Source organism: Fundulus heteroclitus, chromosome 10 (assembly GCF_011125445.2).
Source record: "Fundulus heteroclitus isolate FHET01 chromosome 10, MU-UCD_Fhet_4.1, whole genome shotgun sequence".
NCBI classification, from domain to species: Eukaryota; Metazoa; Chordata; class Actinopteri; order Cyprinodontiformes; family Fundulidae; genus Fundulus; species Fundulus heteroclitus.
The window spans coordinates 21443175-21464101 of NC_046370.1; the positions used below are offsets into that span (position 1 = coordinate 21443175).

A 20927-nucleotide genomic window follows, 5' to 3' on the forward strand; every position below is an offset into this window, starting at 1 on the left:
TTAAATAAATAAATGTGGCTGACACATCGTTATGCAGAGTAAAATGTAAGGAATGAACAATCAATAAATGGACTAATTCAGCAGAACTCAAGGGTGTTCTGGCATGAACGGTGATGCCGGAATACCTCAGTCAGAATTTAAGTCCTGGCTTTGAGAAGGTCACTCAAGTAGCCCATTTTGTTATTTCCTTTAGCGATTCAGAGGTCAGCCGGCTGGTGTGCTTCGGATCACGGTCCTGCTGGTTATCTCAAGAGTGGTTGAGGTTTAGATCACACATTTATGGCCTGACACCCTCCCTGATGATTTTCTGCTGGAAAGCCGAACTCCTAAGACTATCAACTACTGTAAGTCCTCCAGGCCTTGATGGAGCAAAGCAGTGCCGGGCATTCACACTGCACTATTTTTTTTTTCTTCTAAAGTGCATTGAGACATGCGTCATAAATTGCCTCTATAGAAATAAAAACTGTATTGAACTGAAATGACTTACCAGCATGAAATTTCCTGAATGTTCTTTTCCTGCAAAGCTACGAGTTTAATGCCAGATGTAGCTGGACACATTGTTTCTCTGCTGTTGTTGAGTTTATTCAGCTCATGGCTTGGGATGTTGCCTTTTAAGAGATTTTTTTTAGCTCTTTTAGCCTACTTAATGTTGTCATACTGGTTCCATTAAGACATTTCTTGATTCCAAGGGTCTGGTAGTAATCAGCTTAGTATTGGGCTAGGGGGTATTACCAAACAACGCTGATGATGTAACAAGGGCAATCATATTTTTTTTTTTTACATGGTAGGATAATTAGCCTGAATTTTTGCCCTTCCTCTTCTGACATGTCTAGATTATTGTGATGGCTCATGAGATAATCTTATGAGATACTCCTGCCATGTGTGGCGTGTTAAGATTAATCTATTGCACTCAGAAGGAAGTTGGACCTCAAATCAGGAAAATTCAACATGTTGGGTTGTCTTGGCCCGATATTCTTTGCGTGTGTGTTATTCCCCGAGGACAAACGAGCATGCCGTCTGTTAAATGTGACGTGTAGCCAATCAGGAAGCAAGGTGAGGGGAACCCGGACAAAAAACAAACAAAAAAAACTCACCCCTATATCGTAGTGTAGCCAATGTGAAGCCCTTGTTCACTCTGTCTCCAACTCTTTTAACCAACGGCTTTTCTTTTTGTAACTTTTTTTTTTTCTCTGTTCAAATTAGTCCACAAACTTAATGCCATTGCTCTTCCTTGTCTGCCATGTTTGTTTGCTCTAATTTCACGTTTGATCTCGAGAGGTTTTGTGAGATTTCCCGTCTGACATCTGAATGTTCCCAAGTGAAATCGGTTTGTGTGTGGTGTGTTGTGCTGGTGGATTGACTGGGCACCACACACGGTACGAGCAAACCTGTTATGTCTACGATAATTTTAGCGTCATGTGTGGGGTCTCGCACATGACGCGGGTTTGAAGCTCAGCTACCAATTTTAAAATCTCTCCGTGAGAGCAAATTCCCTTATGCCTAAGAGTCAAAGTTTGACAAAGAAGCAAAAACAGAAGAAATCTGTAAGGGTAAAAGCTTTTTGGTGACTGTTTGCACTGCAATGTGTATCTTAGTAAAGTCTAAAAAAAAAAAAAAAAAAAAAAAAAAAAAATGCCAAAAGAAGAAGACCATGAGTTTAATTTCTGACCAGCTGAATGTCATTTCTCCTTCAGTACATTGATGACACCCTACCTGCAGAATCTCCATACCTGTATGGCCTTCATCCCAACGCAGAGATCGGTGTCCTCACGCAGACGTCGGAGAAGCTTTTCCGCACGGTGCTGGAAATGCAGCCCAGAGATGGAGGAGTTGGTGAGGGAAGAGGAATGACAAGAGAGGAGAAGGTAAAGTCACTCATGTAAATCAGTCTAATGCAGTAATTAGAGAAAAAAAAACTCATCTGCCAACCACACTGATTCTTTTTTGAAGCATGTTGCAAAGTGGACGATGGATTTTTTCTTGCCTGCTTTGTAATTTTATTTGCACAGTTACTGTATGAGCCACAGTTTTAGTAACTGGCCAGCCAGATTGATGATGTGTAGCACTCTGCGTTTTCCACATTATTCATCTGGGACTGCTCCCACTGAATCCGTTTGTGGAAAGGAGGGACATTCAGCAGAACTCTCCGAGCTGATTGGGTGAAGCAACACCTAGTGCCCGCTTACCAAAGCTTCGTTTTAGCCAATCACGGTATCAAATTAAAACGTAAGCAGCAGGCACCATGAGAAACTACAACAACCTAAGCTAGTCAAGGAACTGTTCTTCTTTCAAAGATAAAATCATCAAACATTTGTATGTTGGTCCGGCTGTGGGCTCGTCGGTCCTTGCTTTCACCCACACATATGTCCCGCCTTAAACCATGATACTGCAACGTGATTGGGCCGAACCGTTTTTGGTTCGGGACACAAGCCGGAGCGGCACAAGATGGATTCTTGTGCGTTTGTGAACGCACAAATACCGCGATAATTCAGTTTGCAGGCGAGGTTACAGTTTTAGGACACTTTTGCCATTTAATTGGATTAGCTACTGTCCTTGTCTTGTTTATTGAGAGCTCTTTGCATGTGAGGCAGCAAACTAGGGATGACTTTTGTAAACTCCTTTTCCTTCTTTATGTGAGAATTTGCACATCTTTTGTTTATAAAAATCATAACTTTGGTTTATTAAAACTGTACCTAATGCTGGATAAGTATTGGGAAAGAAAATGGGAGGATGGCATCATACTGTATGTCTATAGACATCATTCCCTACCAAATGTTATAATGGTTATAAATAATGGTTATAATCCTTCTCCTTTCTTCTTTTAGCCTGTCTTTCCTTTTTCCAATGATTCCTGTCATTCCTTTCTTACTTCTAGGGGTGTGTACACTTTTGAGAGCCAGTGTATAGAAATGACAGCGGGTGCAATTAACATATACGTACACTAAGGAGCAGGTCACAGATTAGAAATAATAATAAGTGATATCACTAGCAGTATTATTATTAGTAGTAATATTCAAATACTTAAAACATGGCAGCAATGGTAATAATTACTATTGCTTTAATTGTATGATAATTTGTCAGACCTGCAGGTTATCACACATTGTACATTTACATTTCTAAAAAAAAAAAATAGATCACTGTTGATAAATTATTGTATCGCTTAAGTCATAATTTATTTCCAATTAAAAATGAAACTACAATAAAACACCTTCATGTTTCCTTAGAGAAGTAACATTCGGGTTCCCGTCGGGTGTATCTCCCTGCTCTGCATCATTTCAAGAAATAATATTTGAGCATCTTGAATGAAAGAGAGAGTTATAAGGGTAGCCCTCATTTAAAGACGATAACCTCCAACAATCTGTCAGCCTTGTGTGAAGCTGTCTTACTAAACCCCCGGAGCACCGAATCTGAAATATATGATGACAGAAGGTGACATTTTCTCAGTTTCCTGCGCAATGAATTTGAAACTAATTTTCAGACCAACTGTTTTGGGCTTTGGAAAGCGCAAAGGGAGAATTGTAGTGAAGACATTTTCTGGTGTGTTTTCTGGTTCAATTCACCCTGAAATGAAGCTTATTTGAGTGTAAAAGTTAAAATAAATACTCTGTCACAGCGACCGTGGTCTTTCACCGAGGCTTCATAAAGAAAGCGTCATTTTGTTAATATTAACAAAGTAGAGCCTTGGTAGTCTGGCTGTTCACTTTGGTGAAGTCATTTATGTCTACTGTTGTAAGTTGTAAAATAATATTTTGCTCCTGTGAATTTCTGGAGATTTTATAAAGCGTACTTTCTTGCTAGGATGGTTATTTAGTTTTCAAACAGCTTGATCACAGTTCTTTGAAATGCCTTCTCAAATTTAGATTCACAGCTGCAAGAGGTGGAGCTGAGGTGTCCAGTCCTTCCAGATGCTTTACATAGAATCACAACTAACGGAGGGCATCCAGTCAGTTATTTTGCTTTTTAAAAGAAAAATGATCACAGATCTGATGTTGACATATGTTTGCATAATAGCTGAACATCACGGCCTTTTATAATTTGTCACGAAAAATATATATGATGAATAATGGTACATCTTTTTCAAATTAAATGGAATCAAGAACTCGGAAAAAAAGCATTCCTATTAGTGCTCCCTTGCACATCTTCTCTGTTCTCTATGGCTTTTCTGACACCTGGAATTCTCTGTAGCACCCCCCCCCCCCCACCCCATACCTGATTAAGTAGAACATTGTGAATTCTACAACCCTTCGATCCAGCACACATACCCTACACATACAGCAATGACCTAACAGGACTTTATGTTCCACAAAATCCTTTTCATTTTCTAATTTAAAGATGCAGGTAAAACACCTTTTTTCAATGTCAACACGTAAAACATTATGACTCCAGTTTAAGCCACAAGTTCATGATCACAAAACCTGTTCTGGATTGACAGAAAAATATGCGACATTGACGTCCACCTGTGTATTTCCTGTAGACGTAATGACTGTCCCTCCCCCTCTACTATCATCAGGCCATTTTCACAGAACACTTGCAGCCAGGACTTAAATTTATATGTACCGTGTTTCTGTCTTTCCTGAAGGGACCAAGATGGCATGGAGGGTTGAAGTCAACCCACCGCTAAGCCTCTTTTCAAGTTATGTTAGGAATGAGCTGGCTTCCCGGCTAGAGGGTGTGATATGGCGATAAAAGTCCACCCATGGATCCACAGAGACCACGGGTGGACATTTTGCAAAATGAGAATGGGGCATTTCAGACATTTTTTTTAATAATTTAAGCATTTTGGACGAGTCATGCTCAACTGTGCCGAGACACAGCAGATCATTGGACTTCAGGAAATTTAAGTTTTATCAATAGAAGATTGAAGAAAAACGGTAACGCTTTATTACCTATTAACTAATTATTACAAGGACCTTAATATAAAGCGTTACCTGATAGGATATTAAATGAACATAGAACATGGGAGAAAAAATGCTTAGTCTAGATGTTCCTATTACCCTAAACAAAATAAAATATACCGACCTGGGTTAAAAAGGAAGTGATAAACTAAAGGTAGGTTTGCATTCTTTCAATTTGTACCAGTAATGCTGGTACTATAAACAGCCCCACAGCATGATGCTACCATCCCCATGCTTAACAGTATGTTCACTGATCTTTGGTCTGAAAGCCTCACTTCAGATTTATTTCCTAAGATGGTATTCTGTACAGTGACACTGGTGTCCCAGTAGTCCCTGAGGCCTAAACGTTGATGGCTTACGAGTTGTTCCTGTACATTCTAACTTTTTTTTTCATCATCTTTGGGTCATGATTTGGGTTCTTTTTCAGAACTTGCAAAGTAGTGACACATCCATATGATTTGCACTCATATGCATTTGTTTTAAACTGCTCCAAAAGACTTTCCCAGCTTCTGTAAATCATCAGTTTTTCCATCTTAGAAGTTATGAAGTCCCTTGAACTTTCAGATTGTTTTAAGTATCAGGTAATTCCATCAGCAACTTAAAATGTGTTTTTTTTGCCACAAAGTGAAACAACCTGCAGTGGCCAATCACGATCACTGGCAAGAAGTGAACCGGCCTTGATCTTGTCAAGTCCACAGACATTCTAGAAACATCAACAGAACATCTGAAAATATCAGGTGGAAAAGAGAACATCGACAATTGCTTCAAACTTGTGCACCTAGTTTTTATCTTTTTATAATTGAAGCCGTTTAAAATGAAAAAAAAAAATGAATGATTTAAATCAGCCATTAAAATCCCATAATAAATGGCAATCATCTACATGAAGAGGGAACGTAAATCATGTACAGCAACAGCATTTTCAGCTGTTAACACTCAGTGTCAGTATAATTATGGGTTAGACTTAAATCTAAAGCTAATAATGGATATGTATGTCTTTTCCTTCATAACATTTTTTTCAGACATGGTGTCTTGAAATGTCACTTATATCAAATCTGTCATCAACATCCCCATGGAGCAGTAAGCTTGGGCGACGCTATTAAGACAGCATTTTCACCAGATAGATGCTGTTATGTTGCTTATATTATACATACGCATTCCACCAAAATCCCACTGCTTTTAATTCCTACACACTTGCTGTGTTCATGTAAGCAGTAATGACAAAAGCATATTTTTTTTAGCATTCGCTGCGGACCACAATAACGACCCCATCTAACACAGGATTTCGGAAAAGAAATTGTTTAAAATTGCTGTTTTAGTTTACGTCTGTTCAAAAGGGAAGTCCTAAATGCAAAATACATGACTCTGAGGGGCCCTAATGAGCTCTTTAAGACTAAAGCTGTTCATAAACCGCACATTATAGCTTTCTAATAAACATCTTCAAGGTGAGCATATGAATCAGCATACTTGCTAACTTTTTTTGCCGAGCATACCATAAACCTGTATGTGTTTATGGACTCAAATCCAAATCTTTAGAGCCACATTATGTTTGTTACTGAATCAGCTTACGTTTCATTGCGAGACTTAACGGTTCACTATCAAAACAGCTCGTAGAAAAATTGTTGCTTGTATTTTCAGCAGAGGTGGGCAATGCAGGTTCAGAAGGAAAAAAAGTTGGTCCAGAGATTAGAGAAAGCTTGCATACACACAAATGGGAGCTAAAATGTACATATGTCACGTTCCACGTAAAAGTTGTGATCTATTTAAAAAAAAAAAAGAAAAGAAAACTCTGACTCATGCGTACACTCATTTTAGAAATGAGGGAAATTGGCAGCATAAATGGTAGTGGTGAATGATGATTCCTCTGAGCCATTCTGTTTCACTCCATATCAGACTTTAGTCATAGATCAACTTTATCATAAGCATTCAAAACCGCATCACTCAGGGTTCATTAGCTTCCTATAATGCTTTTTGCGGTATTTTGAAGGCAAACTGGTTGGAGTAGATTTTAGTTAAGTGTCTGCACTCCACACTTTTCAGATTCTTCTTTTGTAAGCCCACTCAACAATTATGCACGGTAATGTGTTGGTCTCTCTGGTAAAATCCCAACAAAATATATTGAATTATGGCATTCTGACTTGAGCAAATACAAGAAAGTTCAAGGGTTGTGAATGTTTTCTGCCTCTCAGGTATGAAACCGGCTCCCCGAAGGCCTAAGTTGTATGCTATGTGTTGGCTCCCAATAAATAAGGACTGAAACCTTGTTATGCACAGTATTTAACCTGTAAAGGCCTGAGCTAATTTGAGCAGTTTTGCATGTCGCATACCCTACCTGATGATGCGATCTTACTGTGTTTCTTGTCTTTTTATATTTTGTTCTCTAAATGTGTTTTTTTTCTGTAAATCCCTTTGAATTATACCTTTTATATGCGTAGATTGTACTTATAAACTTACCTTACCTTGGAATTTGCCAGTTGCTTTGCTCAGCTGTCCACTGCTTGCAATATTATAGCTCCTTATGATGCATTTTTCCGTATTATGTTCAACAAAACATAGAGCTACACGTTCACAAATAGATGTTGTACCATACTAAATGCATAACTGGTTAAATTAGACACCAGCTATAAGAAGAACAAGCAGTTTCTCTGGCCGTCACTATGTTTTATATACCTTGCAGCCATTTTGGTTTTGAGGTTGGACTGCATCTAATGTTCCTTCATATATTGATCCATTTTTCTTTTCAACATTCATATATTTTAGAGTACAAATGCAACACAGCTTATTATGGCATGTCCTTTTTGATTTATTATATTCTGATGTCAGTTTATTTACCTGATATTTTTCATTCTGTCCATTTCCCTTCCATATTGATATTTATGAAGCAGTGTATTTAACCTTATGTGGATATGTTTCATCTATGCAAATAATTCTTTGTTGGTGTTAAACTTATTTGCATGCTTCAATTGGATTTTGTTCCTATTTTTAAATGAGATAAGACAAGAAGAAGCATGCAAAAGGTACTCTCGGTGTGGCATGTTTTAAGCTGATTATTTGCTACCATGATGCTTTGTGTTCATCCAAAGACTGATATACTGAACCGGCTGAGTTATTGGCTCACTTCGTCACATGGCCCGGTTGGATCAAACATTTTACCACTGAATGTTCTGCAGAGCCCTGGTGTGTATCCATCCGTCGATGTGTTATGATGTGACCTTTCTCGCAGACAAGACTGAGAACTCCTGTCTTGACAAACAGCCATGCAGAGAGTATCAATGAGCCTCACTCTGTATTCAGAGAGCTTACTGGCTGCCAGACCCAAAACCAGCCATTTGAACAAAAAAAATCCAATAAATATGATGACCTCATATCCTTTGTTCAGCATCTAATCCACTGATTGATCGCTCACGCTGCTTGTTCTGAGAAACTGTTGACGAAGACATTACCTTTCCTCACTTACCCACAGAAATATGACGTGAACATCGATTTTGTGGAGAGATTAGACTGTAGAAATTGAAATTTGTTGGAGAAAAAAAAAAAAGAGACGGCACTGCAGAACACATCCTCATGCATATTTATGGCATTGTCTGTCTGAAACTAACTTTCAGGCTGCCTGTGCTGGCAAGTATGAGTTTATCTGACTCGGATGAGCCAATTGTCACATTCTTAAGCAGGGATTCTCCTCCCTTTTGTTTCCTTTCCCAACCCCCTGATCAGGTGCGTGCCGTCCTGGAGGACATCTTGGAGAGGCTTCCAGAACAATTTGACATGGCAGAGCTTTTAGGGAAGGCAGAGGAGAGGACTCCATACCAAGTGGTGGCCCTACAGGAGTGTGAGCGAATGAACGTCCTCACACAGGAGATCAGGCGCTCCCTCAGTGCCCTAAACCTCGGACTAAAGGTACAAATTTTTTTTTCTCATCAGAGGATGTATAAAGGTGGGTGGTATAGAAACTCATATTTTCATTTACCAGCTCTGCACTCTTCATGCATTAAGTCAGTAAAACAGGAGGCTGGGCATTATTTCCAGACTTCTCTGCATCTAAAAAGACTTAAATTGGAGTCTATGCAGTGCACAGGCTGGGCAAGGAGAGCATCAATCAGAAAAGCTGCCAAGAGACCAATGTTTACTCTGCAGGAGCAGCACAGATCTGCCGCTCAGGTGGAGGATCTTCAACAGCAAAGAGGAGGATGGGAGGAGTTCAAAGGAAGATGGATAGAGAAGAAGGCCTACAAAAATAGAAGGGAAATTATTTCAAGAATATAGCCAGAGCTACCCGGAAGGTTCTGCAAACAAATGCAATTCCCCCTGTCAATTATTTTTATTTGCAAAACACTTGGAAAAATCCTGCATCCAGTGCATACCACCTTACCTTTATGCACTGCGTTTGTCAAATAAATTTCCAATTGCACACATTAAAGTGTAAAGTTGGACACATAAGGACTGTTAGAAGGCAATGTAGAGTCTTAGATACGTGGCTTCAGATGAACAAAAACCAGTGAGACATCTGTGTCATACATGGCTGACTCATCTGTTAACACCGAGCAGAAAGAGTAAGAGGGGGGGGGGAAATGTGTCAACGTGTTTTTCAGGAGTTATGAGTCTTCGATCTCCCGGCTCTACAAGCTTCAATAAACTGCTTCAGTGATTTAAAAGTCGTGTCGACTATTGTAGCAGAAAATGGAATCATGTTTTGCCTGCATGGTGGAATAAGTAGGAGCTATCAGAGTGTTGGCCTTGACGCTGTTTCACAGTTACATATTGTTTCAATTGGAAGGTCATACCTGGTCAGGATTTTCAGCGTTGCCGGAAGGTGAGAGGATCATAGGAGATATATTGACGTCCTAACACCCTCTTGAAGTCACATAAATTAGCTTTATTTCAGAGTATCATAAATTGTATGATATTTTTTCTTTATAGCCATCTTATCTTGAGGATCTTATGTCACACAACCTTATTTTTTTTTATCCTCAACTCTTTTGAGCACAGAGTAAGAAGTCAGTCAGATAGTGAACTGCCAGTTGCTTCCAGTAGCAGAGAACAGGGTCAGTAACAGTCACTTGTCAAAGAAGCTTTGAGTACAACAGAACCGGTTTCTGTTATTACTGAGAACATCCATCCTACAGATACTTGAAACAGATATTTGTCAAACAGAAAGAGCAGAAGAGCGAAATTGCAAATGAGATTTTTCACATGACAACAGCCGGCCTTTTCATCGCAACCCAGCAAACAATGTGAACCGGAATGACAGCAGTGCTACGGTTTGTGACTAACTGCAATCAAAAGACTTGTTTTCTCCACCGCATCATACCAGTCTCACAGCTATGTGTCGTTTGCTCTTTTTTTAAATAGGGAACACGTCATGCTTTTAGATCCTTCCTTTTCACATGAAAATCGGTCAGTTGCGGTCTATGTAGAGTGGAACTGTGATGGTTTGTTTTGAATTCCTTGTTAGGTCGTTTTTTAGACCGCATAGTCCGGTAGACTTGGATCTATTGCTAATTATCGGCTGGTGCGGTTTGCTTTCACGCTGCAATCAACCAAAGCCTTTGACCAACATGTTCAACCCCTCGCCTGTGGTGGTGCTGCACCAAGAAACACAGAAGGAAGGAGGTTGGTCAGCAACGCAGCACAACTTCCTTTACTGCGAAAGTGTAAACAAAATGGATTGGCTACAGATTTTAGTCGTGTTATCGCTATGCTGTCTTTGGCAAGTCTGCCAGACAAGCACAACAGTGGGCTCAGCATAAGTGTATTCCTTATGGGGCAAAGTAGAGGACCATGGATATTGTTGTATTTTACACAAGATGGATGAGACGGCTCCCTATGAGGCGGCAGCGTGAAAGTAGGGGCGCATACAATTTCATTAAGGCGATGTCACACTTACACAGACGTCAAGCATGGCATATACAAAATATGACTTACTTCATTAGTATCATTGCTCACTTGCAATGGTATTTACCCAGACTGCCCTGCCCTGTCATCCGCTCTCTAGTCAGTTCAACCGACCCGAGGCTCAGGTTTTGAGGCGGATCTGAGTGCACTTTTTTGGTCCACATCAGAGTTTGATAGCACATCCACACCTCCCCAAACGAATTGAACTTTCTGAGCAAATAAACCAGTGAATGCTGGAGGACGGTGTAATTAATTGTTTGGGGTAATACCCCCAACAACTGCAAATTTTATTTATCCACTTCAGCTTGGACTGCAGAATTGAGGCAAAAAAACAGAAAAATGGCAGATTTGCAAAATTGGTTAGCCAGAAGTCCATGACTTTGTTTTGCAGTTCTGCAACAAATAATATGACATCATTGTTCAGAAATGTAACCAAACAAAATATCAATGCAACACCTGGACAGACTGAATTCAGATTTTTTGCCCCCTGTAGAGAGTCCAAGTACACAACAAAATGTATTTAAGGGCCAAAAAAGTCCCTTTTTCATATGTCCCGCGATATCTACGTTACATATAAGTAAAACTGATTTTTAGGGTCAGGCAGTGGCAATGACAAAACAAACTGAAGACTAGTGAGTATTAAAATTAAACCTTTTTATGGTTACATCAGTCTATACCAAATGACATACAGCTCAATGGGACAGCGTTTCTTTGAGATCTATAAACTTGTGTAGTAAAAATTGTGAAATAGGTAGTAGAAAACTCAAATAGATAAAAACACAAAACAGATCAAATATACAGTATATTTAAGTGCAGTAATGTAAAGTTAATTTTGTTACCAGCATGCCAGCGTTTTAACAACTTGAGGCAGAAAGTTGGGTAGCAGTCTGGCAGTTTTGCTTTCAATTGTGGCACCATTGTCCGATGGCACTAGTTCAAAATGTTCATGGCGAAGGTGTGAGGTGTTCCTGACAATGTCCAGAGTCCTGTTCCTGCAAAAGCCCTTAAACAGATCCTTGACAGTGGATAGGGACACTTCAGTGACTTTCTCAGCTCCCCTCTGTATGGTCCTCCTGTTTGCTTGTTTCAAGATCCCAGTGGTATTCCTCAACTAGGCGAAGTAATCCAGGATATAGACTCAGAGGAACTTAAAGCTATTCTCTTTCTCTACTGCAGGAATGTATGCTCAGGTCACGATATTCAGAAGTCAATGAGCATCTGACTTGTTTTTATTTGTGCTGATCACCAGGCGGTTTTCTCTGCACCAGGCCAGGCTAGGTATTTTTGCCTGCTCTCTGGGAATTGACAATTATTTTCCATGAATCAGTCCTACTGCTGTGATGTCATCCACACTCTTATTGATCCAGTTTTCCTTTTGTGTGGACGCACAGTCACGTGTTCACCATGTGAACAACATCGGACTGAACACACAACCTATAGAGGACCTACTGTTGAGCTCTGACTCCTACTCCCATGTATGATGTGCCGGTATTTCACGTAAAGCTGTAAACTAAGAGGACAATTAAGTATTGAGATTGTAAAGCCCGAACATTTCAGTAATTTGTACACAGCTGTATAGCTCAGAGCAAATGCAACTTTGCTGAACACTGAAAGGTTTTAACTCATCTCTATCTTTTGATGTTCAATCAGGGAGAGCTAACCATGACCAGTGAAATGGAGAATCTACAGAATGCTATCTTCCTGGACGTAGTCCCAGACAGTTGGAGCAAACGAGCATATCCCTCCATGTCGAGTTTGGCTCTGTGGTTTACCGACCTCCTGGCCCGGATCAAGGAGCTTGAAGCCTGGTCTTCGGACTTCATCTTACCCTCTGCAGTGTGGCTGGCTGGCTTCTTCAACCCCCAGTCTTTCTTAACAGCTATCATGCAGACCATGGCCAGAAGGTAGGTTTGGTTTGCATCAGCAGCGTGTTAAAAAACATTAGCTTTAACACAATAACTGGTATTTGTTACATTTTTGATAGGAATGAGTGGCCTCTCGACAGCATGGGCCTGCAGTGTGACGTCACAAAGAAAAGCCGAGAGGATTTCAGCTCTCCTCCTCGCGAAGGGGCGTACATACATGGACTGTTCATGGAGGGAGCGCGGTGGGACCCACAGGTACAGTCCAGCAGATCGCCTCAAGAACTTTTTCTCACAATTTCTTTTTCTAGAACTTGACAACTAATCCTCATAAAAGGTTTATATTTTAAAAAGGAACAGCAGTCATTGTTTACCAAGTAAACTTATTTTTGGTTTCTTCTTTATCAGTGTATGACTCTTGCGATACAGTCTCAGCAGCACAGGAATTTATCATAGGTTTACAAGGTCCAGTTTTTTTTTCCTTTGTAGTACACTTCTGCTTGTTGGCAAGTTAATTTGCATACTAGCTAAACATTTAACCCTAACCCTAATGGCAGCTTTATTTAGGTTAATAAAGTTGTAGTGAAATTAATCAACATAACCTCTCCTCGACAGGTGAATTCTTGAGATGAATTCTCCCAGTATTTGTGCATTCACAAACACATAAAAATCCATCTTGTACCACTACAACTTCAAACGTTTGTGTCCGAACCAGGAATGGTTCAGGCCAATCACGTTGCAGTATTGATTTAAGGTTTAAGGCGGGACATACCGGTCTGACGAAAGCAAGAGCGGCTAAGCCCGCAGCCGAACCAACATAAACACATGCATAGCGTTTGATTGTAGAAAAGCAAAAATTGCCTTCACTAGCTTACCTTGTTGTGGTTACTCATAACGCCTGCTGCTTACTGTCAGGGTTCAGTTTTTGCCGTCTCACCTTGGACAATTCCAGATCCTTCCAGCATTCACTCAGCCCAGTTCCACTCCACTCTAATCACCTCCACCTGCCATCAGTAATCAAAGGGAACTGATTCCACCTGTCAACTCACCTATATAAACTCCCCTCAGTCAGCTCTTCCCCGCCGGTTGTCTTCACCCAAACCTCGTCTGCCAGTCAGAGCTTCCCATGTCTGCCAGTCAGAGCTTTTCCTACGTCTGCCTGTCAGAGTTTCATACATCTACGCCCGTCTGCCGCCTGAAAGTATCCTCTCTGCTGTGCTGCTGGTTCTGCTGCTACTCCTGCGCTCCAAGAACTCTCTCTGCCTTGCTCTTCCTGGATCCCAGCGACCTCCTCGTCGCCCTTGGAGGTTTCCTGGCTCCTACCATACACTTGGCTCCACAGCACAGCACCCGCAGCTGTCCAGTTCCTGCACGTCCACCTGCTCCTGCCCTCTCCATCATCCTGCTCCAGCTCCTTATTGTCTGCTGGCTCCTGTCATCACACTCCACCTGGCTCAGTCTGGTACTGTCTCCTGGTCGACTTCTCCACGATCCAAACCTTTCAATAAAAGCTGTTAAATGAAGCTCTGTGTGTTCAGGTTCAACACTCCCCCATTCATGACACATTTTAATTTGATACCATGATTGGCTAAAACCAACCTTCAGTAGGTAGGCACTAGGTGTCACTTCGCCCAATCAGTGCAGAAAGCTCTGCTGAAATTGCTTCCTTTCCCAAACAGATTCTAACGGAGCAGTCACAGATTGATAATGTGCTCAGCACCAGATTTGTAGAAAACCAATGACAGGATAAAAGCAAAAAAAAAAAAAAAAAATCACTCATGTCAACTGTAAAGCTTGGTGATAGGTGGTAAATCTGAGTTTGTTTCATGGCATAAAACTTGGGATCCTTGCTGTAATTGAGTCAACTACCAACAAAACATACAAATATCTGATAGTCATATTTTAAGACAGCTAAAGCTTGGTCCAAACTCAGTCATCAACAGGCGAATAATCCCAAACACAGCTCCTAATCTACAACAGAACATTTGAGAAAATGATCAATGTGTTGGAGTTAGCCAGCTAGACCTCAGCCTTATGAAACTCAATGAACTGGAGACACTTGTGAGAAGGAGTGGGCCAGAACTCCTACACTGGTGTGAGAGACAGATATCGTCAGGCAGACATGGATTCCTAAGAGTTATTAATGATCAAGGTTGTTTAGCAAGCTGTTGTATCATGATCTGCGGTTAGATTTTTGTATAGAATTTCCTTTTTTGTGTCACTATCATTTAATAAATAATGACTGCTTGGAATCGGCTATGTGTCTTTTTGCAGGTTACATTGAAATAACTTCCCATGGTAAACCTGGTAAAAACAAGATCCCAGTTACTTCCTCATACCTAAAACTATAGAATTGAAATAGGGTCTACTTTCTTTGCACTGACTGTGAAAGGCACAAATTATACTGCGGTATATGCACCTGTACTGTACTTTTGATGACGCAGCAGAGACATGGGAACAGAAGGTGAGTTAACTTCAAAATGCACCTTTAAACAGAGTCAAGTAAATTAACTTTCGCATGCGCCCAAAGGAGTGGCTCAGCATTCCCGTTGTGGCTTCATTTTCTGCTTTAAATCCTGCTTGTGTTCAGCTCTAGGAGTGCAGTGCATTACTCAGCTTCCCAGGACTCTATCTATCTACATACACTCAGCCACTGTATATGCACCAAGCTTTCAAGGACTATCCCTGTAGACTTCTTAATTAGGGAATGTGCAGAGTGTGCACTCGAACACTTAGATCACACTTTAGAGGAGTCTTTTTTTTTTTCCTTCATTAAACTTGGAGACGCGCACAAATAGACAGGCGGAGAGACAGGCCAGGCGGCTCACACGTCCTCCACTCCGCCTCTCCTTTCCTCTGCTCACATCCTCCTCTCAGCCCCAAGGCCAGCTCTGTGCCACTGGCGAGCAGAGTGAGCAGCACTCCATCTGGACACAGTTCTATGAAGCAATAAAAGTCAAAGATTTATGATAAACCTACTCATCTATATTAATGAACCATGCGTTTCATTCATTGGGGGTTCGGCATCAAAGACAGCTGAAATACTGCACCTTGCACAGGATGTGCAGGCATTACACTGTGGAACAATATGTATTTATGTTAATGGACACCTTTATTGGTCATGAATACTTCAGCTCTGTGATACATACGACTTTGCTCTCTTAGTGTGTTGCGAGATCAAAACATTACAAAATATGTACATATACATGTTTCTGTAACAATGGTTTAGTTAAACCATCGTTGAATAATTTTACTGGGCATCACAGGGAGCCCAAATGACTGACTTTCATTTAGCCAAACAAACATCAAGTTTAGGGTACAGTATTTAACACATCTTTAAAGTTTGAGAGCAACGGCGGGGGGGGGGGGCAATTACAGCTTTGTCCTCTGAGCCTTTACCAAAGTCATCAGGATTTATATTCCTTCCTAAAAGTCACAGCGCATTCATGGAGAAACTTGTGTTTGTCAGGCGCTAAGTGTGGAAGGATTAATTAATGAGACAGACCACTCAGACTCACTGTGTTTAGTGAGGATGTTGTGGGGGGCAGTCTGACTTTGAATCAAGCTCTCACGACTTTCACCACTTTTCCAGGGTGCTACGACACTGTTCTGAAACACACAGTCAGAAATCGCGTCTAGTCAAACGTCTACGGCGTTTTGTGAAAGCGTTTCTGCCCTTTTTATCTTTTTTTTCATATTCTGTTGTGTATTTTATTGCTGTTTTATGCAAACGACCAAAAACAAAGTTATGCATCATTGTGAAGCGGACGGGAAATAATGAATGGTTTTTAAAAACTTTTGTACCTATAAAAATCCAAAAAATCTGACAGGCATGTGTATTAAACCCCCTTTTCTTTGATAGCCTTCTACAAAATCCATTGCGACTAATTTCCTTCAGAAGTAAGATCACTGATAACCAGTGTTTCATTTCATCTAAGTATAAATGTAGCTGTTCTTAGAACGCGTCAGAGATTTGTTATAGAACATTAGTGAACAAACAGCATCGGGAAGACCAAAGAACACAGCAGACAGATTAGATATAATAAAGTGGAGGGGTTTAAAATTAAAAAAAAAAAACAATATCCCATACTTGGAATATATCACAGAGCACCTCCCATATCCTTCTGTTAAAACTGGAAAAAGTGAGGCACATCAAGACACGGCTGTCCACCTGAACTGACTGGGCAGTCAAGCAGCCAAGGGAGAATCTGCTGAGAAGTCATCTATCAGTTGCGCGCATCCACAAATCTAACTCAACATCACCCTGGGCTGCCCATCACTACCATGAAACATAGCTGTGGCGGCATCATGCTTTGGGGTGGGTTTCTTCAGCGGAGACACGGAGGCAGGTCAGAGTCGGCGGGAAGACGGATGGAAAGGAATGCAGCACAGTAATGGAAGAAACCGTGATAGAGGCCTCAAAACCTGAGACCAAGGTTGAGGTTCACCTTGAAGAAGGACAACAACTCTAAATGGGGGATAAATGGGCAAAAGGTCTAGTCTCCAGATGTGGAGGATAGCTCATACAGACCAAATCAACCATCCTGCAGGTTAAAATGCAGAAAAAGTGGGTCCTACCGAGTGTTAAACTGGGAGGCTGAATCTAAATAAATGCCACCATATCTTTTACATTTTAAAAACACTTGAGAACCTTATATTTATTTTTACTCCATTATTACCGGTAAACACCCAATAGTCATTCTTTCAAATAAAATGACCCAAAAAATTAGAGTGTTTGTGGATGCAACCTGAGAGAATGACCAAGGGATGTAAATACATTTGCATGGTACTGCTGGACTTCATGGTCAGGCTAACTGATCTCTCATCTACCGGTTTTATTTCTAGCCCTGTGATAAAGTCACTCTCTAACTGGATCTAAATGTGTCACTTTAGCACTCCTTCATTCTCATTCATGCTTTTTTTTTAACTCAGGTTGATGCATAAAAAGAAAACCAAGAAATCACTTTCATTGGCTTTAAGCAAAATTATCAAAGTTCTAAGAATGCAGCAAATTCCAACAGGTTTACACATAAATTATTATTATTTGGGGATCTTGAGTTAATGAAAAAGATTAAATTAAACAAATCCTTAACAAATGTTCCCAGGATTTGTAAGTAGTATTAATAGAAAAGAAAAAGAACTGGAAAATAAAAAATGATAATCTTCCTAAAGTTCAGGATCATGTTCAGTTACAAGCTAAATCTGTGTCCTCAATGAATTCTTTCGGAAAGTCATTGAGAGAATGCAAAAGGGTGAAATATGAAAGAGACATTTTTGATTACAAAGAAGGAAAAACTTTGTTTATGCCAAATAAAGCCAATGTTTAGGAAAAATTCCAGTCCAGATCAAAAGCATAGTTTTTGGGCATCAGCTGAAGATAAATTAGTGAATCAGAAATAAGCCGATCTGACCCTGACATATTATTTGTGTGCAACCCAGGAGCCTTCCTCTGTACATGGAACATTTAGAACCTTTTCTAGCTTTCTAGGTGTTTTAGTCTATGCTTTAAAAGCCTTTTATCCTTGCCTCACATCTTCTCTCTTCTGTTTTTCCTCTGCCTGTGTTTCAGACTGGCTTGATCGTCGATGCACGGCTGAAAGAGCTTACCCCGACCATGCCGGTTATCTTCATCAGGGCCATTCCAGTGGACAAACAGGAAAACAGAAATGTCTACCAGTGTCCCGTCTATAAAACCCGTCAGAGGGGACCCACATATGTGTGGACTTTTAACCTGAAGACCAAAGAAAAGCCTTCCAAGTGGACCTTAGCTGGTGTGGCGTTGCTTCTGCAAATCTAGGCGTTGTTAGAGACAACACACTGAGGGTGCCTGGAGATTAAACATCTATTTGAACCAAATATTTTAAAATGAGAATGTAAAATGTTTTAAAGTAGAAATTATTCAGTTTTTTTTAAAGGAAAACATTTCATTTTACTAAGAACCAAAAAATAAAAGATAAGAGAATCCTTGGCATTAGTTGTTTTTATTTATTTATTTATTTATTTTTAAAGCAGCACCGTAACTTCCAGGTCTAGCGCCCCTGAAGGCCAATGGCAACACTGCACCATTGCAAAATTCCACAGTCTTCCTCTGTGTTTTGGAATCTGATAGCAGACCACTTTGGATCAGCAGATTGAGGAATCATCAGGTTACTTGTAAAGGTTATGTGATCTAGCGCAGCACTCTAGGTCACATAACCTGTTCATTGAAGGATCTGACCCTCTCAAGATAGATAGGTGAGTCTTTGAGAATGGCAGCCCTTGGTACATGCCAAGTGCTGTATATGGATGTGAAAAATAATTTAATATATCTCAAAGTAAGCTAATACTTGGGTCAAAACTCACGTGGTGCTGCTTTAAAGTTAAGCAGTTGTTAAACTGACAACAACTGTCTACCTTTATTAGTTCATGTACATCCATGGTGATCAAAAGCACAACTTCTGTTCCAGATTCATAACTTGTCTTGGAAAATATGTAAAACTTTGTGTTTGACTTTCTGAACTTAATTTATCAAAGATAAGGGTCCTGTAAGAGGTCCTGTAAGAGTCCTTAAATTTAGGTTTATATACTGGAACTGTGGTACCTAATGAGATTTGATTTAGAAAAAAACAAACAAACACTGGAATAGCTAAATCATTTTCTTTACAAACAGAATATTCGATCAGCCAGAAATCAATTTGGTTCTAGAAGATTTTCCGGTTGATTGGTTCATATCTGCGACAGGCAGGTCAAACACTAAAGGATACAAATGTGATTCATTAACTGCATCACAACTAAGAAATATCTGCCTTTTCTCTCTACAAAACGTAACCTTCATGATGCTCTTTGAGGCATTATTTTTAGATGCATTTCAATCTGGAAAAACTCACACAGAACGAAAAAGACAATTGGAAGAATTTTGTTGATACAATTATTTTAAGACTTTGGCGCTCAGACCTCAGCAGGAAACATTAGCCCTGAAATATACTTTAATATGCATAAGCAGGTGTATAGAACAGGGATGTTCCCCCCCCCCCCAGGCCTGAAACCAGTGGTGGAAAGGGGATAGACGAAGCTGGTTCGGTCCATAGACGCTGGTTGGCGAGACAATCTGCTTGAGTTGTATTGGTGAGATTCAGTAGACTGGGTGAACTGATACTAGTGCTTCACTCAGGGACCCAGAAAGATAGATGTCCATCTTGGATAAACACAGGTTTGCATGAACCTGTCCATGATGAGCAAGCATGAAGCGACTGTGGAGAGGAAAAACTCCCCTTTGAGAAGAAACCTCTGGCAGAACCAGACTCAACATGGCGGTCTTCTGCCGGACCGATTAAGATGTTACAGGGAATGCAGTAAGAGTCCAGGAGGAATTACACTCTAATAGGGACGAGGTTGAAGGAGCACCATGGGAAAGCCAGATGGAGCTTGGCTACGATGGTGGAGAAGGGATGGAGGTGGGTTGAATCCGGGTCATCTGAGTCCAAATCAGACATTGCGCAGCCACTGCTTGTGCTTGGCTGGGTAGCAGGCTGAGACGTGGATTTGAAGACCTTTTAAGATGAACTCTACATGCTGATTGGGCTTCATGGAGGTGTGGTTCAAAGCCGATTGGCTTGTGTCGGAGGTGTATGAGCCTCTGATTGGATGAATGTAAGTAATTCAGTTTCTTCGGTTAAATTTCCGCCTAGGCTTCATAAATGACTATATTCTTGGAGTTTTAAATCTGGCATAAAATGTGGAAATCACAGAGCAAGAGTATCTAGAAATAAATAACATAGAATCTGCGGATCAGAACCTAAAGAAAACCAAATCAGCATATAACCAATCTGTTTATTTAAATATAATCCAGTTCTGGATTTATTAATCCTAATTATTGTTCAAAATACAACTGATTTCAGTTAGTTTGGTTGCAAAAAATACTGTGACCTGGAGGCCATGCTTCAGCATTGTGATTCATTAGTATTTATAAAGCATACAGATCCATAAAACACAACAAGGTAAATGTAGTTTGTTAAAATTTCTAAAACAAAAGGAAGCATAAATCAACAAATTTGAGTCTGAATACACTGAAGAAAATCTTAATGTAAAATGTGTAGAAACCGCCTTACAAAAAGATTTTTTTTGCAGAAATCAGCCAACCTGCATCATGAGTTCGGCTGATCAATCTGAACAGAGGGCAGAGCAGGTGTGTGTGTGTTGCAGAGGAAAGCGGATGTTGCCATATGCCGTCATCTTGATGGATTAAATATCTACAATATCTAGTCGGCTCCAATTCTCTCTTTCATTGTGTGAAGCGCTGTCT

At 40.3% G+C, this 20927-nt stretch overlaps 1 protein-coding gene across 1 annotated transcript in view; it reads left to right on the top strand.

Annotated features, from left to right (window-relative positions):
• The window catches only part of LOC105920222 (dynein heavy chain 9, axonemal), a 211752-nt gene extending 193309 nt beyond the window's left edge, over positions 1-18443 (top strand). Inside the window, exons 69-73 of the mRNA XM_036142589.1 lie at positions 1695-1865; positions 8607-8789; positions 12435-12688; positions 12769-12904; positions 18216-18443. Coding sequence (XP_035998482.1) covers positions 1695-1865; positions 8607-8789; positions 12435-12688; positions 12769-12904; positions 18216-18443 — 972 coding nt within the window. The remainder of the gene's footprint in view (positions 1-1694; positions 1866-8606; positions 8790-12434; positions 12689-12768; positions 12905-18215) is intronic.
• The last annotated feature ends 2484 nt before the right edge of the window (positions 18444-20927 follow it).